The sequence below is a fragment of the Vitis riparia genome, chromosome 16, assembly GCF_004353265.1.
Source record: "Vitis riparia cultivar Riparia Gloire de Montpellier isolate 1030 chromosome 16, EGFV_Vit.rip_1.0, whole genome shotgun sequence".
NCBI lineage: Eukaryota > Viridiplantae > Streptophyta > Magnoliopsida > Vitales > Vitaceae > Vitis > Vitis riparia.
This window is the reverse complement of record NC_048446.1, coordinates 20,377,735-20,402,553: the sequence shown is the minus strand read 5'-3', so window position 1 is coordinate 20,402,553 and position 24,819 is coordinate 20,377,735. Positions and strand designations below refer to the sequence as shown.

At 36.1% G+C, this 24,819-nt stretch overlaps 2 protein-coding genes across 3 annotated transcripts; one reads left to right on the top strand and one right to left on the bottom strand.

Annotated features, from left to right (window-relative positions):
• The first annotated feature begins 1,847 nt into the window (after positions 1–1,847).
• On the top strand, positions 1,848–15,243 carry LOC117933488. The gene is given in 11 exon segments (XM_034854866.1): positions 1,848–2,012; positions 2,912–3,194; positions 5,948–6,136; positions 8,964–9,056; positions 9,175–9,357; positions 9,441–9,543; positions 9,654–9,839; positions 10,175–12,651; positions 13,564–13,942; positions 13,945–14,161; positions 14,522–15,243. Coding segments are annotated over 10 exon segments (4,068 nt in total). The 5' UTR covers positions 1,848–2,012; positions 2,912–2,963; the 3' UTR covers positions 14,532–15,243.
• A 1,051-nt stretch (positions 15,244–16,294) lies between these two features.
• LOC117933472 (trehalose-phosphate phosphatase B-like) lies at positions 16,295–23,972 on the bottom strand. Of its 2 annotated transcripts, none has more exons than XM_034854846.1 (11): positions 23,856–23,972; positions 18,872–18,945; positions 18,374–18,534; positions 18,108–18,248; positions 17,936–18,007; positions 17,622–17,747; positions 17,453–17,509; positions 17,269–17,370; positions 17,074–17,151; positions 16,839–16,979; positions 16,295–16,760 (listed from the first exon to the last, which is right to left on the bottom strand). In XM_034854846.1, the coding sequence occupies exons 3-11, from the start codon at positions 18,521–18,523 to the stop codon at positions 16,590–16,592; spliced, it is 1,038 nt and encodes a 345-aa protein (XP_034710737.1). In that variant the 5' UTR covers positions 18,524–18,534; positions 18,872–18,945; positions 23,856–23,972; the 3' UTR covers positions 16,295–16,589. The 2 variants fall into 2 exon arrangements, with proteins under 2 accessions (XP_034710737.1, XP_034710738.1); XM_034854847.1 differs by having other exon boundaries at positions 16,295–16,748.
• Between the last annotated feature and the right edge of the window lie 847 nt (positions 23,973–24,819).

Genomic DNA, 24,819 nt, shown 5'->3' with positions numbered 1-24,819 from the left:
AGGTTAATCAAAATCACTTAGATGGATTTTGAAAAACGTCTAATCAATATTATTTTTGTAATTTTATATTTTGTGTTAAAATAAAAAATAAATTCTCATTTTCGCTCTCAAACGGGTTCCACTCTTCTTCTATTTATAAAATCCGCTTGGGCTCTAAACTAAGCCTTAGATCAGCCCAGCCCACGGAGATAAGAAACAGAGAGCCTAAACTGATGGGCCTTCAGTCATTTAATTCGAATTAGCCCAACTGATGGGGAGGCCCTTGGAAAGAACATCCCCATCATCAACTTCTTCAATTTACTTCTACATAACATAAGCACTTTTATGAAATTGATTTAAAGCCATAATTCGGGACACTTTTCGATTGAAACTTATGTCGAAATTATAATTTAAAAGGATAGTTTTAGGATTAAACATGAAACAACTTTTTGTATAAGTTAAAAAATTATAATGACTTCCACCCAACCATATAAATATTATTCACTTTCGATTTAAGGACTCTCACGACTTTAAAACACGTTTATATGGTTCGAAAAAGCATAATGCTACATAAATATAGATTCCGCTCTCGATTCAAATGAGCTCTTATGGCTTTAAAACACGTTTACATGATTCAAAAAAACAAAATGATACATAAGTATAAACTCCTTTTAACTAAGTAGACCCATTTTAAAGCCATGAAAGTTCATTTAGACCTAAAGTAGACAATATTTATACAGTTAGGTGTAAGTCATTACGAATTGTATCAAAATCGATTATTGATCATTGCATAGAAGTTTATTTGGGCCCATAAGGAAAGTTTATTTTTTTAACCCTATAATCTTATGAGACACAATGAGGACGTTGTGTTTATATAGAGGATGTTTGTTATGTATAGTATCAATAGAGAAAAAAGTTTTTAACACCATATAAGTATGATCTTTTCTTAACCTTATAAACATGTTTTAAACTTGTGAGAGTTTTTTTAAGTCTAGAATAGATGATTTATGTACGATTGAGTGTGAACCATTTTAAATAGTATCAAAACTGATCCTCAACTACTATGTGGGGATTTATTTGGTCTCGTAATCCGAACGTCGTATTTACATGGAAGGTTATTTATGATATCTCATATTAGGTAAGAGATAAAGTTCATAATGCTATATAACTATGAAGTTTTTTTATCAAATAAACGTGTTTTAAAACTGTAATAACTCATTTGAGTTAATTGCAAATAATATCTATACAATTGGGTATGATTTTTTTACAAAAATATTGTCATATATTTCGTAACAAACTCTTTTGTAAATCCTAAATTATTTTAATAAAATTAATTGAACATATATTTGTAAATATTCTAAGAGTAAATGAGCCTAAATTATTCATTATTTATTCCTATTGGAATTATTATTAATAAAACCACTCAAACATATATTTGTAGATTCTTGAGAACAAGTGGGCCTAAAATATTTACGATTATATAAAGAAAAAAAATCAAATTAACTTCATATTTGAATTTATTAAAAATAATTTTTTTGACATATTTAAAAATTTACAAAATCTTACAAAGACACTAGTGGAAATTAATTCATAATAGTGTAATTTTATGAAATAAAATAATAATTAAAAAGTATTAAATTATTTAAAATGTAAATATGACAGCCAAGTCATTAAAGAATAATTAATAATAATTATGAGACAAAAATAAAAAGAAAATAATAAATATCATATAAAAATAACAAAAAAAATACCACATCGGGTGGCGCATAGGTGGGAAACATTTTTTCCAATTTACGTCAGCAACAGACGATAATAACCAATTTCCCATTAAAACCTTAACAGAAAAAATATACCTGGCTACAGTAAACCCCCTTCAATCTCTCTTTCTCTCTCGTCATTTTCTCTAAAATTTTCCCACGCCAGAAGGCCTTCTGCTTTCTATCTCCAAACCCTGCGATCTCCGCCCTCCAGTCGCCGGGAAATCTCTCCGCCCACGCCGCGATTTCCTCCGATTTGGCGATTCATTTCCACAGGTATTGTGATTGATTATTCTTCTTCTTCTTCTTCCGAATTTGATTCTGAGGATTTTTTGTTGGGTTGATCAACGGCTGCGATTGAACTTCGCTACTATGCGTCTATGGAATGGGGAGCTTTTGGGGGTGTTTCGGGTTTGGGTTTCGTTCACTTTTGCTTTGGATTGATCGTGTTTAGTTTGAGGTTAGGGTTTTATTTTTTTAATTTCTTGTTCGAATTTGGGTTTCGTTTTGTCTTCCTTGTGTTTTTGGATGTCGAGAAAATTGAGGCGAGGGGAAGATAATCGAGGGTTTGAGGTTTATATTTTGTGTTTTTTGTTCCTTTCTTTGTTAGAGCAGAATGGGAATACTTGTTTTAGGTTAAATGGAGACTGGGGCCTTCAATTTCTTGCCCTTTTTTTCTGTATTTTCTCAGCAACCAAATGGAGTTTGTATATAAGTATTTTGAAGATGAAATGCACATAATTTTACTGCTGTTTTTCGCACTCCTGCATTGCTATTTATTTTTGGTAGTATTTTGGATTCCAAAGCCTATAATTTGGAAAATATGCTCCTCGTTTGGTTCAAACAATTGAATTTGGATGCGGCGTTGGAAATTTTTACTTGATCATGGATATATATAAAGCTGTGAATTTTGTGCTTTGTCTGGTTGCTGGGAGATACAAAAGAAAAGAAATTAGTAAATTTTAATCCTATTCTGATCCCTGAAAACCTAGTATCAATCCCACTGACCCTAATACTTGGCCAAGTTGCGATAATTTTGATTTCCTTTTCAGCAATTTGCTCAGTCTTCTTAGCAACCAAAAGGAAGGTCGTGAAAAGCATTATAGAGTTGATGTTTTGACTTTCTGCCACAAATTGTGAGATAAAGTTTGCTAATACTCTCTCTCTCAAAGAAGGCATAGACGTGGAGCTGCAAGACAGTACGGGACTGCAAACGGGTAATATTGCATGGGTGGTCATGAGGGCTGGGCACAGCCCAATGGCTTTTCTCCAAATGGTCTATTGCCCAATGAAGCAGCCTCTGTGACTAGAACACTTGACCAGGAGAGGTTGTCACTTGCTGAAGAGAGAACTAAACAGCTGATTGCCTGCATTCAGCCTAACCAACCCTCTGAGGAACGCAGAGAGGCTGTTGCGAGTTATGTGAAGAGTCTCATCATGAAATGCTTCTCTTGTAAGGTACCAATATCATTATTGTTGTTTTTATTAACGCTGTTGTTATCAGCACTATTATTATCACCATTGTTGCTATCATTTTGGATTGTTGATGCTGTTGTTATCAGCATTATTATTATCACCTTTGTCATTGTTATTTTGGATTTTCATTTTCCTTTTGTCCGACTGGGTGATGCTAAATAAAATGAATGAGTTTTGAGAATTGCATCCCTGAATAGTTACATGGTATAAAAGCCATAAATTTGCTATTTTTTCAATTGGTTGCATTTTGGCTTTGATTATGATGCATACTGTTACCACCCCCTTTAGTTGCTGCACAGCAAAGAGAGGAAGAAAAACAAATATCTTGTGTTCAAAAGATTGGGTTTTCCAAATAGGCATGGTTTTTGTTGAATAGTTTATTTTTGGTTTGTCTAAGATCATGTATTTGAAAGTTAACAAGAAATATTTGAATTTTGTAGAAGTATGCTTAAAGGAACAATATTACAATTTTTTAGATGTTGCACTACCAGACAGTCTAGGTATTCGGAAAATTGATCTCTTGAATAAGGCCCTGTTGGGGAAATGGATTTGGCGGTTCGCCTTTGAGGAAGATATCTTTTGGAGGAAGGTGGTTGGGGTGAAATATGGCCAGTTAGGTTTTGGGTGGAGAACAAAGGAGGCCCGCGGAACGTTTGGGGTGGGGGTTTGGAGGGATATCCTGAAGGAGTCGTCTTGGTGTTGGGAGAATATAGAATTCAAAGTGGGAAAGGGGACTAAGGTAAGGTTCTGGACTGACCTGTGGTGCGGAAATGAGGCGCTGTCCCAAGCTTTTCCCTAGTTGTTTGCTTTGGCGGTCCAAAGGAACGCATCGGTAAATGAGATGTGGGACTCGAGCCTTGGTCAAGGAAACTGTAAATCATATTCTTTTACACTGTACAGTTGTAAGGGCTCTTTGGGAGATTGTCTTGGCCTTGTTTGGGGCTAATTGGGTGTTCCCAGAGAAAGTCATAGAGATGTTAGTAAGTTGGAGGGGCCCTTTTGTGGGGAAAAAGAGGAAAAGGATTTGGACTTCCATTCCGTTGTGTATTTTTTGGACGGTTTGGAAGGAGAGAAATAGATTAGCTTTTAGGGGGGGCTCTCTAGCTATTCAGAAGCTAAAGAATTCGTTTGTTTGTAATTTGTGGAGTTGGGCTAGGGTGTATATGGGAGAGGAGTCCTCTTCGCTTTTAGGTTTTTTGGAATGGCTTGCCGTTCCCTAAGGGGTGGTGAGTGTTGTTTTTGTTTTTGCGTAGGCTACTATGTATACTTCCTGTATGCTTTGTGGCTTTTTGCCTGATTTTATATATATGCGCTCACTTGTCAAAAAAAATAATTGAAGAATATATGTTGTTTGATTGGGAGAATTCCCATGCATTGTTATTGTCTAAACCTTTTTCTGGATTGTGACATGATTTTTAAGAAGCTTTACTTCTCTAGCATGGGTTATCTCAGAGTAAAATACATCATGTATGAGATCTTGACCTAACTTTAGCCAAACCTGTTATGTTTCTGGAGATAGTGATTTTATCATTCAAGAAACATGTCAAGGATAGTAATGTGAGCTTGTAACCTGAGAGGGGGCATTAAGGTGATTGGATGTTGTCTCGGCTGAGTTGGTAGGGTCTGATGGGGTAAATTATTACCTGTCCAAAAAACCATTTAAGAACATGGATATAATGGAGAAAACAACATTGGATCTCATGTTCATTGCCATAATTTGCACCATTTAGACTATATGATTAGGAGATATAGGAGGTCTTTTTTGGCTTTTCTAAGTTGCACATCAGAAAAAGATAAGTATGTCCAAAATGTTAGCAATGCCCAGATAAAAAAATTTCAAATTTCCGAGCAATGTGTTATTTTTTATTTATTTTTAAGATTTAAGCTCTATTAGTAGACATTGTATCAAACCTCCTCTCTTCTCACTCATGGTTATCTGCCAATGTGCATTGTTTTCATATGTTGGACCTATCTAAAGCCACATGTGAAAATCTATCTTTTTGAGTCCTGAATGTGTTATTTATAGGTGCAATAATGAAAAATAAGACCTTGAAATCCTTGATTGGAGAAACCGGAACTAGAGAGAAAAGACCGAAACCAGATGGGATCCTTTATTAATGACTTAAAGTTAACTAGAGTCACAACTTTCATCAAGGACTTTCTACTATAAATTATATATCATGTGTTCTTTTCCTTCAAATCAACCATAAAAGAGTAATTGAGTTAGTCTTGAGGAGAATTGTCATGGATGGGTTGACTAGCAGTAAAGCTCACCAAAGAAAACCTCAAAACCGGGTAATAGAAAGATTTGACATTCAATAACTAATATTTGGTATTAGATGCTGATGGAAAAACTCATTAATATTTGGAAGAACAGTTAAATTCCTTACGAATCATAGAGTACATACCAAATGGGCCAAGTTTGACCTAAATTGTGATCGCTTGTCATGGTAAGTACCTATATATCTTTCATCTTTGATTTCTTTATTTAATTTTGTTGAAGTTCATTTGGGCCCTGCCATTCATCCATTAAGTTATGGGCTCTACTGATGTCATGTTGCATGAAATGATATCGCAAACTGGTGAGACTATCAAGCATTTGTGCTTTCAAGCATGTCCCACTTGTGGAATCTATAGCACAAAAGGAGGGGAGAAAAGAGAGCTTTCTGCACTAATTTTGCCATGGATATCAAATAATTTGTTTAATTTTTTTTCCCGGGTTTTTGGGGCAACAGGTGTTCCCCTTTGGGTCTGTACCCCTCAAGACTTATCTACCAGATGGGGACATTGATCTAACAGCATTCAGTACCAGCCCAAATTTGAAGGACACTTGGGCTAATGAGGTACGGGATATTCTAGAGAGAGAAGAAAAGAGTGGGGATGCTGAATTCCGTGTAAAAGAAGTTCAATACATCCAGGCAGAGGTACGCCCTATCTATCACGTTTCTGTTTCAACTATAGAATGTCTGTCTATGTTGCATTTAATTCACATTATCTGCTACTATGTCAACTACCGATGTGATTTCCTATCCGTTTTCTATGTGATTGATACTTTTACAATCAAACACTGAGCATGTTAAAAGGCTCCTAAAATGTCCTCAAGTTCTGGACCATCCAGAGCAGGTTTTGGCTAGAATTTTATGGCATGGGTTCAGGATCCAGTCATTTGTTGACTTCCAAGTACCTTGGGTACCTGGTATAGTGGCATTTACAGTCCTTTTGTGTGGACAAGCATGCTTTTTGCCATTTTATGGTCAAATTGGAAGGACAGGCAGAATGTTGTCATGCTTTTTGCCACTTTACAGTCAAATTGGAAGGACTGGCAGAATGTTGTTTAATCCTTCTTGGCCATTTTTTCTATTTTATTTAAGAAGTATCTTACCAACAACTGATTAAGATGATCTTGTCATACATAAGCATATACATCTTATTGGGGTTGGCTCCTTCCAAGTGTTTGTTCAATGGATACGTTTGAGTAATGTAATAGGTGAAGCATAAGATATTTTTGGGTCCAATGTAAAAGCACACTCTTATATTTGTTGATTATAATTGATGAGGAGAGTGAAGACTTTTGAGGCTATTGAATTGTATAGCTTGAAAGCAGTAAAGCTTCAAAAGGATCTTTGATGGTTGTTCTGGATATTATTCTCTTTTACTCCTCCAAAGTAAGTTAGTGGCATATACTTGAATAATGAAGTGAGTTCCACTAATTAAAATGTTGACTGCACAAAATAAAGACAAGAATGGGACTTTGTGGCTTATTTGATGGAGACAGTGACAACCACCTTTAAAAGTTTATCAAAGGTGCAAACCCATCAAAAAAGTTTATAAAAGGCGCAAAGGAGTGGGCTTCAAGGCCCAAACTTTAATTTGGCACTCTGAATGATAATGGGTTTAGTTGGGATCTTAATTCAATATGGGTTCAATCTCGAAAGTACTTTCCAGAAATCAAATTATAGGCCTAGTTATTGGTCATAAGTTACTACTTTTAGTCATTAATATTGTCATGTTCCAAGAGTCTTTAATGTGGTCTGGTAATCAGTCTAAGTTTTGTTATTTTCAAGTTGCATTTCTAGTATGTAACTAGTTCCAAGGAGTTATAAGTCCCTAGAAAAGCTCTATATAGTAGTTGATTAGTTTTTTGAAAATGAATAAATGATAAAATTTTGAGCAACCACTATTTTCTTTGTGTGATACAAAAAGCACTTGGGTGTGAAGCTTAAAGGTTTCTAGGAATGATTCCTAGAGTTCTTTCAACTACACCACTACTCTCCTTGCAATTTGCTTCTTGTCCTACATCAATTTTGGTATCAAAGCAAGGGTAATATCATGGCTACACAATCTAGGAGTTTTAGAGGAAGACTAACTGATAGTCAATACCGATTTGGATGGTGGACCAGCTTAATATCCTTCACATTCGGCTAAGTAACATTGAGACACGAACATCGTTTTGGACCTTTTTTAAAAGGGTCAAAACGACGTCGTTTTGGCCCTTTTTATTTTAAAAAGAACAGGCCAAAACAACGCCGTTTTGGCCCTGTTTTCCCTTCTAGCCCCCTTTTCTGGTTGTTTTCAACCCGACAACTCTTTCAAATTTTGCCATAGTCTCATTTGTGCAGTGGAGAAGTGAAGAAGACGAAGAAGAGGAGGAAAAATAGGAGAAAAATAGAGGAAAAATATATATAAATTAGGGTGCGCCTCACTTCACTAAAGTCCGCGCATTAGGTGCGCCTTGCGCCTCAAGCTCCAGGACTACTTTGCGCCTTGAGCCTTTTAAAACTATGGCCTAGTCAATGGTTATAAGTTACTACTTTCAGTCATTAATATTGTCATTTTCCAAGGGTCTTTAATGTGGTCTAGTAGTCAGTCCAAGTTTTGTTATTTTCAAGTTGCATTACTACTATGTAACTAGTTCCAAGAAGTTCTGAGTCCCTAGAAAAGCTCTACATAGTAGTTGATCAGTCTTTTGAAATGAATAAATGATTAAATTTCAAGCAGCCACTATTTTCTTTGTGTGATACAAAGAGCACTCGAGTGTGAAGCCTAAAGGTTTCTAGGAGAGATTCCTAGAGTTCTTTCAATTACGCCGTTACTGTACTTGCATTTTACTTCCTGTCCTGCATCATTAGTATTGGATTAGAGTTTTCTCTTTCTAAATACAATTTAGAGGAAGGATTTCCTCCAAGGCAAATGAGGATTGGCAGTCCTCCACCACCATCCTCATCCCCCCCCACCCCTGACCCATCCCAACACCCATATGTGATCCTATTCACTGTATCATTGGATGTTGTTGCAATTCTGCTTCATGCAATTGTGTATAGAACGTGTTATTTCCAATTTTTTGATATAGCCATGGTGTATATTTTATTTGTAATAGTTTCCTAAAATAAAATTCTTGAATGGCGAGATGTCAGCATGTTTTTTTTGTCTGTGTAGCATGGAAGTCCTCAATAAGAGAGAGGAGAGACATAGTCCATATTGTCTGTTCTGCTTGGCATTAGCCATATTGTCCCTTTCTCTATGTATTCAACTAGCTCAACTTGATACTGGGGTGGTTTTGCATTTTGGAGAGCTCAAGTGGGCTGTGTTTTAACTAATTACTTATCTCCATGCTTTTCTTTCGCTTACTTGCCATTGATCATTATGTTTAATTAGTTTGTAAATTCTGTGATACTGCTGTTGGATTTTCTAATTCCTAATATATAAATCTTTCTCAACTCACTCTTCTTTCTGGTGCCTATCTATTTCTAGGTCAAGATAATAAAGTGCCTAGTGGAAAATATCGTAGTGGACATATCCTTTAACCAGATTGGTGGGTTATGTACTCTTTGCTTCCTTGAGGAGGTGAGAGCTGTTATTGTTTTGGATACCAGACTCCAAAATTATTTTGGTGGATTCTAATGTGTACATCTTGTCTCTCTCTCATATAGTTCTCACTAAATAGTAACTTCCACTTTTGAAGGTTGACCATTTGATAAGGCAAAAGCACCTGTTCAAGCGCAGCATAATATTGATTAAAGCTTGGTGTTACTATGAGAGCCGTATTTTGGGCGCTCATCATGGACTTATTTCGACTTACGCTCTGGAGACATTGGTTTTGTACATATTTCGTGTTTTCAATAATTCTTTTGCTGGGCCACTTGAGGTGATATAGTGACATTTGTAATCTTTATCAATCTGTATTTGTTTTTGCCCAAGCCACCTGAAGATTTTCCTTTACATGTACAGGTACTTTATCGTTTCCTGGAGTTCTTCAGTAAATTTGACTGGGAAAATTATTGTGTTAGTCTGTGGGGTCCAGTACCCATTAGTTTGCTTCCTGATGTGACAGGTACATGAGGGTTAACTATAAACTTTATGTATTTCCTGATAGAATGACATTCATCATCAAATAAAGTTGGGTCATTTGATGCTGATTTTTCTTTTGAAAATACTTTACAGCGGACCCTCCTCGAAAGGATAGCGGGGAGTTATTACTCAGCAAATTATATCTTGATGCTTGGAGCTCTGTATATGCTGTTTTGCCTGTTGGACAAGAAAATCCAGAGCAACCCTTCATTTCCAAATATTTTAATGTCATTGATCCATTGCGTACAAACAATAATCTTGGACGCAGTGTCAGTAAAGGTATTTAAGTTCTAAACTCAAGCTGAAATAATGTGTCACTTATGAACATCGTCCAGAACCACGACTGTTATTTATGATGCTGTTAGTAAGAATATAAATAAAACCATGCTGTATGTTGCAAGTGCCCAGCTGGCATCTGGGGTAAAACTCCTTTCATTTTCTTGCCATGCTTCCTATTTGATGTTTTAATTCTCTTGATATGGATGTTAGTGGTGGTTTATGCATTTTAGCTGCCTGATAAGATTTTATCCTACAAAATATTTGGAGCATTTTTCCCTCAATGGCCTTTCATCTGTTTGTTTCCTCAAACTGTTTGCTTTTATATTTTCATTCAGGTAACTTTTTTAGGATTCGTAGTGCTTTTGCTTTTGGGGCTCAAAGACTAGCCCGATTACTTGATTGTCCAAAGGACAATGTCATTGCGGAAGTCAACCAGTTTTTCATGAACACATGGGAAAGACATGGGAAAGGCGATCGCCCTGATGCACCTAGTCCTGATCTTTATGGTTTGCAACAGGCTAGCTCAAATCATATTGAAGGATCTGACGGTTTCAGGAGTAATCCAAACAGAAAGAAAGTGAAAGAGAATTCTACTAGTCACGAGTCTGAGGTTGAGGTGACTCGTGGTTCTCATGCTTCTCACAGTGTTTCTTCACAGCGTGGAAACTATCCATCAAAACAAATTTCTAGGACTGCTGCTGTATATGCTGCTTCTCATACTCAAAACCAGAAGGCCTATGCCAACTTAACTAGCTCAATTACTGCCGATCAGAATCATCAGACTGCACAGAGTACAAGTTCCAATGAGAACATTCATACTGACAAGGGGAGAAGTTCTAGACCAGATTACTTGGGAAATGAAGTGCATGCCAGATATCAGTTTGCCAGGACACATTCTAGTCCTGAGCTTACTGATGCATCTAGCGATGTTCCATCCAGAGGAAGGCGTAACAGGACATCAGAAACAGGAAAAGGCCAGACGGTTCCTGCAAGGTCTGATTATAGCAGGAGAAGAAACTTGGGTTCTGAAGTTCCAGACTACCATAGTGCTAGATCTTCAACTGAAAATTCACCATCTTCAAGGCATGGCTCATCCCATCGAAGTATTGATGCTGCTGTCAATTCAAATAGTGCTTCTAATAGCTATCATGGTGAATCTGGCTTAAGTACTGTAGGAGAAGACCATCCTTCTGTTGCTGAAACCATGCAGATGCACCAGGAAGAGCAAGATCGTGTAAACATGATGGCTTCCAGGGTTCATGGTTTTAGTGGACAGATTCAGATGCCAGTAAATCTAGCTTCTGCTCATCTGCCGGTTCCAATATCGCCTTCTATTTTAGCTTCACTAGGACATGCTCACAGAAATGTGGCTGGTATGATTCCAACAAATATGGCTTCATTTGGGCCTCCTTGGGGCTCAAATATTCATTATTCTCAAGGTTTAACTTCTTTGCCAGTTTCTCAATATTTTCCTAGTGTAGGAATGACCTCAAATAAAGAAATGGTTGAACCGCTTGATGATAATTTGGGATCAACTGAAATTAATCAGGAGAATAATGATCATGGTTTCTGGTCTGAGCGTGACTCAGATTCCATGAGAGACTTTGATCCTGATAATGGAAATTCAGTGGGGTTTAACATTGGTACCTCATCTCGACCAAGCAGCTCTGACAATTATTTAATGAAAGCTCAAGGAGTAACAAAAGAAAACAGAGGGTTAATCAGGGAAAACTATGGCGACAATTCCCAATATCAAAACATCAAAGGAACTGATGTTTACTCTGCTGCCAGTTCACGATCTATACCTGCTTCCCAGGCCCCTCCTGCAAGAAGCAAGTTGTCTTCTGAAGGTTCCTGGGATGAATCACCTTCAAAGGTTTCAAGGTCAGCAAGGGACAGACGGGGAAGGAGAACTGCTCCTTCTGCAGAACCTTCTACCACGTATAGGTCAGGTAAGAATGGGCGGCAATATGAGGGTGAATTGGCTGAGCATGTTTCTTCTCTGCCAGATAATGACAGCAGAAACTGGATTCAATTGTCAACGGCAGGCAATGAGGGGGCAGAAAGTACAGTTTCTGGAACTGTTGATTCTTCACATGTTCGTACTAACTTAATTCCTGGTTATGAAACTGCACAGATGAGTGGATCAAGTTCAATGCTTCCCATTTCTCCAATGCTTGTGGGTTCCGATTCAAGACAGAGAGGAGCTGATAACCATGGAATGGTACCTGTTGCATTTTATCCCATGGGGCCACCGATTCCTTTTGTAGCAATGCTTCCTTTTCCTGTATATAATTTCCCAAATGAGATGGGAAATTCCAGTTCATCAACAAGCCATTTAGATGGGGATGAGGAGTTTAGTAACTCTAATGCAAGCCAGTCTGATCAGAACTTGGATTCACCTGAGAACCTTGATCAGTCAGAGATCTTCAATAATTTGAATTCTATGAAAGGGCCTGCTTCTATGGAGCCTTCTGATGAGCACGAGTCAGACATTCTGAACAGTGATTTTGCTAGTCATTGGCAGAATCTGCAATATGGGCGGCTTTGCCTGAATACCAGAAATCATGAGCCTTTGCTTTATCCTTCTTCTGTTATGCCACCCATGTATTTTCAGGGTCCATGGGACAGTCCTGGAAGACCTCTATCTACAAACATGAACCTCTTTGCACAGCTTATGGGTTATGGTCCTCGCCTCATTCCTGTTTCACCTCTCCAGCCTGGGTCTAATAGGCCTACTGGTGTTTATCAACATTATGGTGATGAAGTTCCTAGATATCGTGGTGGGACTGGGACTTACTTGCCAAATCCTGTAAGTTTTCTGTCTCAAAAAAGTTGTTAATTTTATGAATGTGGTTTCCACTTTATGTTCAATACTTTGGTGATTTGAATTAGAAACTTTGTTTTTATTTCTATGAATGTGGTTTACAATTTATGTTGGTGATTTGAGTTACCACTTTGGTGCCATGTTATTGAAATCTTGCCCAGGCAAGTAGGATGAAAGGATAAGTGATGAGTGCGTAAGCTCTGTCAAGACAGGAACTAGTCTTTGTTCAATATCTTTCCTTATCTCAATTGAGCTATATTCATTGTTTGTTACTTTATTTAACAAACTACACTTATTTGACTCATATTGAAGAGTGTAGACTCCCTTTCTCCCTCCCTCCCTCCCTCTCTCTCTCTCTGCATTCAAACTACCCTTAATTGACTCAAATTGATGGGTGTCGACACTCTCCTCCCTCCCTCCCTCCCTGAGAGAAAAATATTCGGTTATCTAAGAAGTTGAGATGTTCTTGGTGAGTTGTATTTTTGGGCATTTCAGGTGATTTTTGAACTATTTTGATATTCTTTTCATGTAAAATTGTTTCCTTAATGTCAGATTGTTAGCTTCTGGCTGCTGCTGCCTATTGAAATTAGGGTGTGGTTTTCATGTATGTCTTTCTTTCTTTTGTTGTAGATACTCTTTGTTTAAATATATAACAAGTTGTGATATTCTCTTAATGCTTGTTTCATATTGTTGAACTTCCATAAACCTAATGCATGTTTTTGAATGTTACGTTTTTTATTGCCTTCTGTTTTGTGTTCCTGCAAGGACCCAAATGTGGACTCTCCCACATCCCCATCCTAACCTCTTTCCACTTGATCCAGCTCTCTAGAGCAATTTTATGTTGCCATTTTCATCAGGAATTGATTCCTTTTCCTTTGTAATTTCCCCTTTTTTCAGAAGATGTCTTTTAGGGACCGGCAATCTTCAAATACCAGAAACCACAGGGGGCATTATGGTTACGATAGGAAGGATCACCATGGTGACAGGGACGGAAACTGGAACATCAACTCTAAGCCACGATTTTCTGGTCGTGCTCAAGGTCGGAACCAAGTTGATAAGCCAAACTCAAGGATTGATCGGTCAACATCAAGTAACAGCCAATCTGATAGATCATGGGATACATTCAAGCATGAACCTTTCCCCTCATATTACTCCCAAAACGGTCCTCTTAGCTCCTCAAACTCCACTAACCGTGGTTCTGCCAATATGGCATATGGCATGTATCCAATGCCAGTCATGAATCCAAATGGTGTTTCTCCATCTGGAACTGGTGTGCCCCTGTAGTTATGCTGTATCCATATGACCAGAACATGGGCTATGCGTCTCCAACTGATCAGCTTGAGTTTGGGTCTCTTGGGCCTGTTCATTTCTCAGGTATAAATGAAGTGTCTCAACTCAGTGAAGTTTCATCAAGGGGGGTCAATGATTTGCGAAATTTCCAAGGAGATTCTGCACTTTCTTCACCAGATCAGCCCTCTTCGCCCAAGATTCAAAGGTAAATTCTCTTCCAGTTCATCTAAAGTTGCTGCGAGTAATAGGCAGATAACACCACCAAAGTTTCTCAGAGGTTCCTTTCAACCCATATGTTTGTTCCTTCTATCGCCTGGGGCTTCACACAGGTGGAATATTTCCATGTGTCCCTTCATTCTTTACTTCACGTAGTTTAGCATCCCTGTTTTTCTGGCGGCCATGATTTATTTTGATACATGAGTGGACCTTGAGAGTTCTGTTTTGGCCTGATCAGCAGTAACTTTACATTCCTACTTGGAAAAGCATTCCATTTCCATTTCTATCATTTTGTTCCTACCATTTTCTTGGTCTTGCTCATGATATTGTTGATGTATTGTCCTTACAGGGGGACTTAACTGTTTCAGCAGAACCTTGACCCAGAGGAATCAACAGTTAAAGGAAGAACTGCCACAACCTTCTCTTCCCGAACCAAGGAGATATTGTGGGAGACAGCAACTACAATGATAAACCCTCCCATTACAAGACCGCCTGGTTTATGGCCAACCCAAGGGAAGTATCAGTCTTCTTCATTCATCCATCGACTGCACTCAGGTAAATGACCATTAGGTAACACACCCAACTGGTCATTTGCACTCTACAGAATCAGATAGATTTTACCTACAACCATTTGTGGTAGAAGCAGAATAGGGGAAGGGAAGGTATTGGCTTGATTTCTTTAAAACAGGGTCGGGGAGCAGCCAGAGTTAGCCATGGTACAGAAGTGGGATGACAAAGATGAGGAAGCCAGAGGTTTGTAGTGTCTTTACTCTCGAGGGATCTGATCTCCTTTCAGGTAAAAGCACTAAAGGTTTTACTTTCCTTCTTCATATCACAGACTTGCTCTGTTCTATATGTATTATTAGTATTTCGGATTTCCCCCAAATCACAAATAACTCATGTTCAATTGTCCATTAGGGTGACCCCCCTCTGTTTTAGCCCTGTTTCAAATGGCATAATGTAGAATTATCATTGTCAAGAGATAAATTAGATAAAAAAAAATTCTTAATCCTTGTTACTTTTGACACATTTTCTGAATGATATCTTACGTGTTGATTATTTTGCATTAAACCCAGGCTAAGAAATCAGCTAATCAAGCGCAACCTGGGTTGATCTTGGGTCTTCAATCTTGACCAAAATTTTGGTCATCTTGTGTTTTGGCATGGTTTGTGATTTTTACATTACGATTAGTCTGTGTTTATAAGCATTTTGTGCTGTTTAATTAGTCTGTTCTTATTTTGCTTTCCAATTGAGAGAGGTCAATTAGCTGGTAACCGTATCACAGAAGACTGCTCCTCTTGGGAAGTTCTTTTCCTCATTTATACATAAACTCCATGGCTATCATGGTAAAGCTTGAAAGCCACTAGGGTTTGAGGTTTTTGGGGAAAAATTCGTTGTGATGGAGATTTGCCAATGTGGAGTTCGTGTCTAGAAAAGCTACAAGCTATTTGGACAAAATTTCTTTCCCTGGCAAACAGCCTGTAGAAGCAATTGGAGTTCAAATTTTGGCCTTGTGTGAATTTCTTCTACTATTTCTTTCTTGTAAGATTGGCCACACTTAATGCGTATGCATTTTCATGTCCTGAGTCTCCCACCGATTGGTTTCAATATTTACTATTATTATGAATTAAAATTGGGAAATTGTGCCTCATTTTGAAAACACTAATATGAAACCTTCATTTTTTTTTAGAAAGGTGTCATATATTTATTTTTTAATATAAAAAATTAATTAAAAATACCTAAAATGTGTCCCTTTTGTTTTATTGCTACAAAAAACTACTTTTTTGTTTTAATGAATATAAAATTATTTTTTAAACAAAGGGTCTAAGGTTTTCCCTGGAAACTACTTTTGAAATAATTTTCTATCTTTTATGATAAAAAATAATAATTTTTTAATTTATCTTTGATAAATTTAAAAAAAAAAAAAAATAGTTTTTCAATAATTTAACAGTATTTGACAACAAGTTTTAAGTGTTTTCAATTAAATTTTTATAGAATAAATTTTAATAATTTTCAATTTATTTTTATATATTATATTAGTTTTTAAATATATATATATATATATATATATATACATGCATGGTATTTTTTGTTGAGAATAAGTTGAGAAAATTGCTTCTAATTAAACACTAAACATTAAGATGTACTCATTCATGAGAAACTGAACTACAAGCTGAAACATACACATGGCTGCTTTCATACTCCACAAAATAAATGTGGATCGCCAAATAAATAATTACACATTGAAACCTACTCGAACCCCACCACCCTTTTTTTTCCTTTCCCCCAAACATATATTTCCTTCACCTATCTTTTTAACTGAGCCTTCTTATAAACCCTATCTACAAGACCCCAAAAGGGCCAAAGCGCTTTCTCTTTTTTTTCCCCCTGTTTTTGTAAACGCCTAAAACCCAGCTCTAATCAACAGAATGACCAGAAAATGAGTTTCTCCATTTTGCAAGATGAGTTAAGAAGGATAAAACCTCTGATGGGTCGCGGAGAGAATACGCAGCTTTGGTTTCCTTTGGAGTGGCCGACACGATGATCGGATACCCTTCTCCTCTCCTCCGTATAACCTTCAACAAATACTACTACCACATTATACAATGCCACTTTGCCAATTGCCACTATCTTTTATGTCGATCTCAAATGAAAATAGAGGATACCTTAAAAGCATCTTCATCAGTTCGATCATCCCCAATGTACAATGGGAGAACATCGCTCGAGTCACTGAACCCTAGAGTGTCCAGCAAATACTCCAACGCACAGCCTTTGTCCCATTTTATGGATGGTCGAATTTCCATGACCTGCCCATCATCATATATCACACTCAGTAACCAACCATGTTTTTGCCCTTCATAAACAAACTTCATCACATAAAAAACTTGAGATTTTCTGCACCTTTTTACCACTTGTCAGCCGAAATTCGGGATAATTTTTAACCACAGACTTCACCTTCTCCTCCAAGGTGTCATAGTCCTACACATGTTAACAATCAACAATCAATTAAAACAAGGACTCACAACCTTTCAGTAGCAAAATTTGAAGCTGATGTACAGATTTCTTAGGAAACCATGAGGAGTGAAGTTTGATTACCTTCTCATGAACTCTACGAAAATGCACTGAAATGCAAAATCTATTATCTTCTATCAGGGCACCTTCTATTTTCTGGGTTTTTTCCTCCAACACATTGGATATCTGTTATGAAAACATGTATGAATTCATGGAGGGTGATAAATACATTGAGGGAAATGCAGAGGAAAATTAATTAGAGGCATACCTTTTGGATTGCAGGCAAGAAATCTTTAGCAGGTTGGAATAGGATTACTTCATGGCCCTGCATTACACAGATTGATCTCACTAATTTTTATAATAAAAATATCCAAAAAGATAAAAAAAAAAAAAAAAAAATGAAGAAAAAAAGTAATATGATTGGAAATAAAGTTGACCTGTTTATCAAGGGCTTTGATTTGGTACTGCGCGTCACAGGATTTAACTTGGTGTGGTGGACCCATTATGTCCATCCCATGGCTCCCAGCATAGTATACCTCTGTTAACTGTACAAATTCATACACCTAGACAAGACCCATACACGCTTGTTAATTGTTATTGCAAAATTCAGCCTTAAATTCAATTAAAATCTTATAATATACTTCAGCAATGGTGTAATAATCCATAAAAATTAGAAAGAAATTTGGCTGAAAATCAGTGAAAATTGTCAAAATCCTCAGATGAATAAGCAGATTTGGCTGTAAAATGTTACCTTCTCTCGGCTTCGACCACTAATAATGGCGGTTGGAAAGTTTTTTGCGACTTCACGTACAGCGGAACGCATCTATTATAAGTTTATAACGTAATGGAAGGATGAGAACGGGGAGGAGAGGATAGAGTGGTTTAGGGTGCAGGGTAAGATTAAGAAGACAAAGATTATGTACCTCATCAGACATGAAAGCAAGATCAGGATCGTCCACTATTGGTGAGAGGGTCCCATCATAATCTAAAAACACAACAATGGACTTCCCTTTTGCTTTGCTCACCATCTGATCAAACGAGGTTATTGCTGATGGGTGTTCCATCTGATCACATTTCATAATTAGAAAAAGGGCGAATTATTAAAGTTGAAAACCAACAAGAGGTTTGACTTGACCTAACCTATGTGTATGCTTAAGAGGATTTGAATGATTTCACTAGTATTCCTTACCATCCAAGACTTGTAACATTCATCAGAGAGGCCATTAGTGGTAGCATCGCAATCATCATTCTTAACCCTTGTCATTGTTTCCTTATTCTGCGAATTCCCCGCTTTCAGGAATCCAAATGCCTTCCAAACCTTTAACAAATTTCTCCTCATTCTCTATTTTACTAACAAAAAATGAAAATGATATGTTATTTTTGGATACCAATTTACATATATACTAAATATTAATGAATCCAATCCATAAGCAAAATGTTATAAGAATAAAATTATTAAGATAGATTTTCTTATACAAAAAAAACAAAAAACAAAAATCCCTCTCATTCTAAGCTTAAAAAAGAGGTTTGGGCTTGCTAAAAGGTAACCAAACACGACCTTAATTGCAGAGCAATTAACAAGATATTGGTGGTAGCTAAAAACCTAAAAGTATTTTATCTGCCTAGGCCCAGTTGGTTGACTCAGGCCCATGTCAAGACGTTCTCAATGATGGGCTGGGCTACGTACCTGAAAGGCTGAGACCCAGTTATTCGCTCTAGGTAACTCTTGTAACTTTAGACTGCTTCTCTGCGTCCTTTGACCTGCAATTAGACTAAAATCAGCCCACAAAAGAGAGCTCATGAATAGATCAGCAATTTTCGGCATAAGTCGCAAGTGGGCTAAGGTCCACATCTTCAAGGCTTTACTAAAGCCCACCTTTGAGGTCCATGTTACACTGAGCCATATGCCCAACCTTTTTATCCATAAAAAAGGTGGGACCCACAATGGCAATGTTCTCAAAGCATTTTTCTTATTATTACATTTTAATTTATATTAGGAAATGATATCTTTGTTTTGTTTTGTTTTTGGAATGTGAAAAATACTAAAGTACCTAATTATTATCTTCATTGATGAATATTTTGTAGTGAAATATAAGCCGTTGGATGAGGGTAGAAAACAATGTGACCGAAGTAGAAGTCTACAAAATACATTTGACATTATTTGATTAGTGGTGGGTATTAGGACCTAGGATTAGACACGCTAGACTTCATCGGATGATGTGGCCTTCTGTTAATGGTCAAAGGTTAGGCCGTGAGAACCAGAAAGACTTGGCCCATGTTTATAAGGCCTTGACTGTACAGGCCTAGCGGGCTAAAAGGCCCAATCACAATTAGATCCACATAAATAATAATAATAACAGTAAAAATAATAAAGAGAAAAATAACTCCTAGGAATAATTCAGAGTTCCTGTTTGGCTTGAAAGAAAAAACAAAAGGTCTCTTTTATTTCCACAAGAAAAATGAAAATCACTTTCACCCATGAAAAACACAACAAAATATGGGTCAAAGACATACTCATAGGCAACTTCCAAGCAATTGTGTGTTAAGACTTAAGACCACCACACAACAGGTGTTAATCATTAGAGGTGTGGGCCCAGTGGAGATAAATTTAGTTTAAGAGACGTCGTTTTCCAAATGAAACCTTTTTCGAAATATGAATGGAGAAAAAGCAGGAAGAGAACAAAATAAAAAATAACAGGATCGAATAAGTTAAATAGGGATGACTCGGACATTACAGGGCTAATTATGAAAGTAAATGTATCTTAGTAGGGTTCCATCAGCTGATTCAGATGACTATGACATGACCTGTGAAACATAAAATACTCCATTATATTTTAGCTTTACTCCTCCTACCTCATCCCAACTCCTCATCTAGTCAATGGAATTGAAATCACGCACTAGTGTTGTATAGGATTCCTACCAATCTTCGAAAACAACGAGACACATAGAGAGAGAGAATATAGAAATAATACCAATTTCTATAATTCAACATTCAAGCTCTCTCCCTTCGGCCTTACCCCCTTTAACGAAACTCATTACAAAATTTTAAGGTAGAAAGAGTCGAGAGACAAAGTCTATCCATATGAGATATCGTAAGTTCTAATTTACTGGATCTTACAAATTTTAAAATGCATTTATATAATTAAGAGAAATTGAAACCCGACCACTATATATAAAATATGAATGATTTTCGTTGCTGGAAAACTACTATAATAATACAAGTCTTTTCCCGAGCAAAAATGGTGAAACAACTTCCCCCCGTTTTTATAATAAAGTGAAGTTCAATTTCGTCATCATTATTCTAACAAGGGATTTCCTATGATGCAACTGCATGTTACCTGCAATCCAGAGGTAATAAAATGAATCAAACACAAGTTCCATGTGGAAAAACCTTTTAGGGACAAAAAGAAAGGAAATTAAAGTATATTTTCAAAATGTTCAAAAAATTAATTAAAGTATAAGTTGATACGTACTATAATTATATGATGTGAACTACTTCTATATATATATATATATATACACGACTAGCGAGGAGGGGAGACATTGATGGGAAAATGTTGTGGAGCGTACCCAACATGAGTACTGGGAATGAGGATGAAAAGAAAGAAGCCAAACTCCTCTTTGAGAATAACGAGAAGCCATGTTGCGCTTTCACAAGGCAAAACCCAGAGACGGACAAAAACCCTAGAGACTAGAGAGTGTACGTATGACACGTAAGGTGAGCACACGTGTATCCTATGATGCCATGAAGTGATCTGTCTCCCTCTATTTTAAAGGCCGAAAAAAAAAAGCCTTGACCTTTTTCCAAACCGAAAGTGTGAAAGCACAAAACCCGGTAATTACCCTAAGGGGAAGACTAGACTATATAGATTATGGACTAAAGAGATATTTACAAAATAAATATTATATTATATATGAATATAAATTGTTAGGCGAGAAAGGGGTGAATTAAAAAAGACAAAAGTCACGTGTCATTAGCAGAAGAGGTGATCCAGAAGGGTTGGACCTGTGTGGTAGTGTCGGGTCGACACAACTACAGATTCTACGCACGGTTTGGACCGGTGAGTCTGTGGGCTAAGTCTAGTGGAATCGTCCATGCTGCATAGGACGAAACATCCGAGTCTAGATAAATCACCTACCCGGCTACCACTTGGATATTAGTTATATATTCCCTCTCATATGATGCATGCATGCATGCATATATTACAATGTAGTTCAAGAATGCACATAATGAAGTTGCATGTCATGGATGATCATCATATATTTCCCATAAATTCTAATCTTATTTGTTTATCATTTCAATAATAATAATGTATTTACCTTAACAAAATGCATGTCTATTAATTTCACCTATCAAATGTTTATTTAAACAAATATCATAAGTCATTTTTCAACTTCTTAAAAGTGTTTTTCTAAATTTCATCACACGCTTCAAGTTTTTTTTTAAAAACTATCAAATAAATTCTTTAATAATCTTAAATCAATTAATTGTCACCGAAAACGTGGCTAATTATATCATTTTGAGATATTTACACATGTTCACACATACCTAACCCACATATAGCCCTCTCTTTGAAAAACCATATTATTCAACTTTTAATAATGTTATATTTGATTCCAAAAAAGTATGAAAGAGAAATAATTTTGTCATATTTAGTTTTATTAAAGTTTATATAATTTTAAATTATTTATTTTTTATATAAAATAGATAAAATAATTTAAAATAAGTTAAAAATAACATATAAAAATAAATTATTAACTTTAAATACATCTTTTATTTTCTTTTTTGTTAGTTCTTTTCCACTTCCTTTTTTTATTATTTTCTTTCCCTCACGGGCCAAACATATTCTTAATCTTTTTGACGCTAACTAGCGTATCAGAATCTAAACCTATTAAAGTGCCAAACGAGAGATTTCGACAAATCCCATTGCAACCAACTAGGGAACAAAGTGATTAGATGAAGCATATATAATATTTAAAAAAACCCGAAAAAAAAAAAAAGGTAAGCTATTTATTCAATGTACCATGTAAAAAAGCGCTTCTCTTTAGGTATGTGAATCAATACAAAAGCTGAAAAAAATAAGGTATCATTGTGCTAGATAATGGCCAAAACAAATCCACTGAAATGTTACTAAGAATAGTATAATCAGATTCACAATGAATGAAGTGGAGAAGGGAGAAAAAGAACCAATGATAGTGTAATATTTAAAAAGCATTTATCAAAATTTGTACTTTTAGAAACAAAAGCCAATTATTTTAAGTACCGAGCATAAAGCCCCTCCAAAGTCGGCAAAATGCATGCCACTTTAGCGCTGTCACCAAACCACTCGCCGTCAAAAAATGCACCAACCGTTTTTATTAGGTAGAGGTTGTTTCTCTGGAGAGTGACTCCTCTGTGGGCCCCTAGAATCTGGTCCGAACACGTGGCGGCACCAGGGTATGGGCTGATGTGATTGGTTTGAAACTAGGTTCTTGATGTGGCTCTGATGAGACGTGAAGTGGATCCTATGGGTCAACTGGGCCTCTGGCCCAGTCAAAATGCGGGCCTTACGAGGTGACACGTGTAGGATGCATTGACCATACATTGTACACGCTTTTTAAAAAGGAAATCAGTAACTGAAAATAAGTGAGCACATATACAATAGAGTAACTCAACATGGCGCGTGAGATGCTCACCATCGAATGTAGAATTAAAAAAATGTGATAAGAAATTAAAATTTAACATTTGTTTTTGGGTAATTTTCAGCTACGAATTTTGGAAAAATAATTTATTTTTATATTATAATAATATAATTTAAATTCAAAAAAAAAATTGAAAAATATTTCGATAATTATTAAAATATATAAGATAATTTTGGGTCATAGTTCAAAGATTTTTCCATCGTAGAATTTGTGGTTCGCCTCCAAGAGGATTCCAACTACGTGTGAAGAATTTTCAATTTTCAAACCACAAATTTTAAGTTCCACACAAGTGGTGGGATGAGAAGTGTTGCTGCGCGTGTTAACGTCGCGTGTGGAAAACCTAGGGTATACGTAAGGTAAAAAAACGAACACCAACCGCTTTTTCGTTTGTTCCCCCCTCAGAAATCGCAGTGGCTTTCGCTAAAATGCGCCGAAATAAGAAATTTGACAATAAAGTGAACGCCAAATGTGGCGGTTAAGCGGAAAAGCATGAACAGCGAGATGGACACGTCCACCGGCCTCGCCGGTAAAAGGCCCACGTCAGAGGAAACCCTAAGCCCACATATATTTCGAAGAGAGATTAAAAATTCAACCAGCTTCGACAGTCTCCGGTCTTCGCCGGAAGCTGCCGGAGGCGAGAACCGCGCAATGTTAGCATAGCAAGACATCAATAACATGCATCGGAAACTACCGGAAAATGTATAATTTTTTTTTCTCAACCTCTGTTTGGTTGCCGAGAAAATAGAGGAAAACAATGTTAGGATTTCTGAACACCCACCCCTAATTAAGCCAAATGACTTGCACTAGGCCGAGTGAGTAAACCTTCCAATTTTCCAGGGGGCCAAAAAACGAAAAATTCAAGCGACAGAATCTCAAAATTTTCCGATACTTTTTTAGCTACAAAAGTAAAATGGATTCAACACGTCCGAGGTGCAGATTCTTCAAAAAAGTGACTGCATGCAATAAAATATAAGGAAAAAAAAACTTACCGAGAAAGCCTACAGATGTCTCGCAGTTGGTCGAGAATCTAGACCTCTGAATAGTCGAAGAAGACGAGCTCGAAAAAGAGAGAAAAATGTGCTTCAGAAAGCTAGAGAGAGAAAATATTGAACAAGAGAGAGGGAAGGAGAAGTGTGGAAGCGAGGATTATTTATAGAGTTGAGGAGTAGGGATTGGAAAATTTGTACCAGCATCTTCTGAATTAAATTTAATTTTCTTATGTATTTTAAATTAATGTTAATTGTCCAAAATAACCTTAACTTTTTCCGAAATTATTACCAATCTCTTTTTGACTTCTTCGAAACTTCCACTCTCTCTTATAAATGTAGGATTTCTTAATATTATTAGCAATAAATTATACCATTTCAATCATTAAATCGATAATATAAGAAAATAAATATGAAAATAAAAAAATACATTTCATTAATACAAATATTTTTGTGATTTCGTCATATCTCTTATAAATAGTAAACTTTATTATCATCACAAGTGACAAATTATTTCAATTTTATGTCTCACTTAATCCGAACATTCAATGGATAATAACATCCCATTATATATACATGTGGAAGTCATTGAAATAAGAAAAAATATATTTAATTTTTAATTTAAAACAATATAATCAATTTGAAAACTATTTTTTAAAACAGTTTTCTATTCTTCAAAATAAAAAAAATACAAAAAACAAGTTGGATAATAAAAAATTATTTTCTATTTTTGGTTCTAAAGAAAAGTTGAAATAATAAAAATATATATAAATTTTAATTAAAAAATAATAATATTTGTTTGGGAATTGTTTTTAAAAACAATTTTTTGTATTTCAAAAAACACGTTTACAAACCAAAAACTATTTTATATTTTCTATTCTTAATAATAAAAAATATTGTGTTTTTAAAGAACACATTTTAGTTGTTTTATGTTATTTTTTTTTAAATAATTATACAAACATGTAAA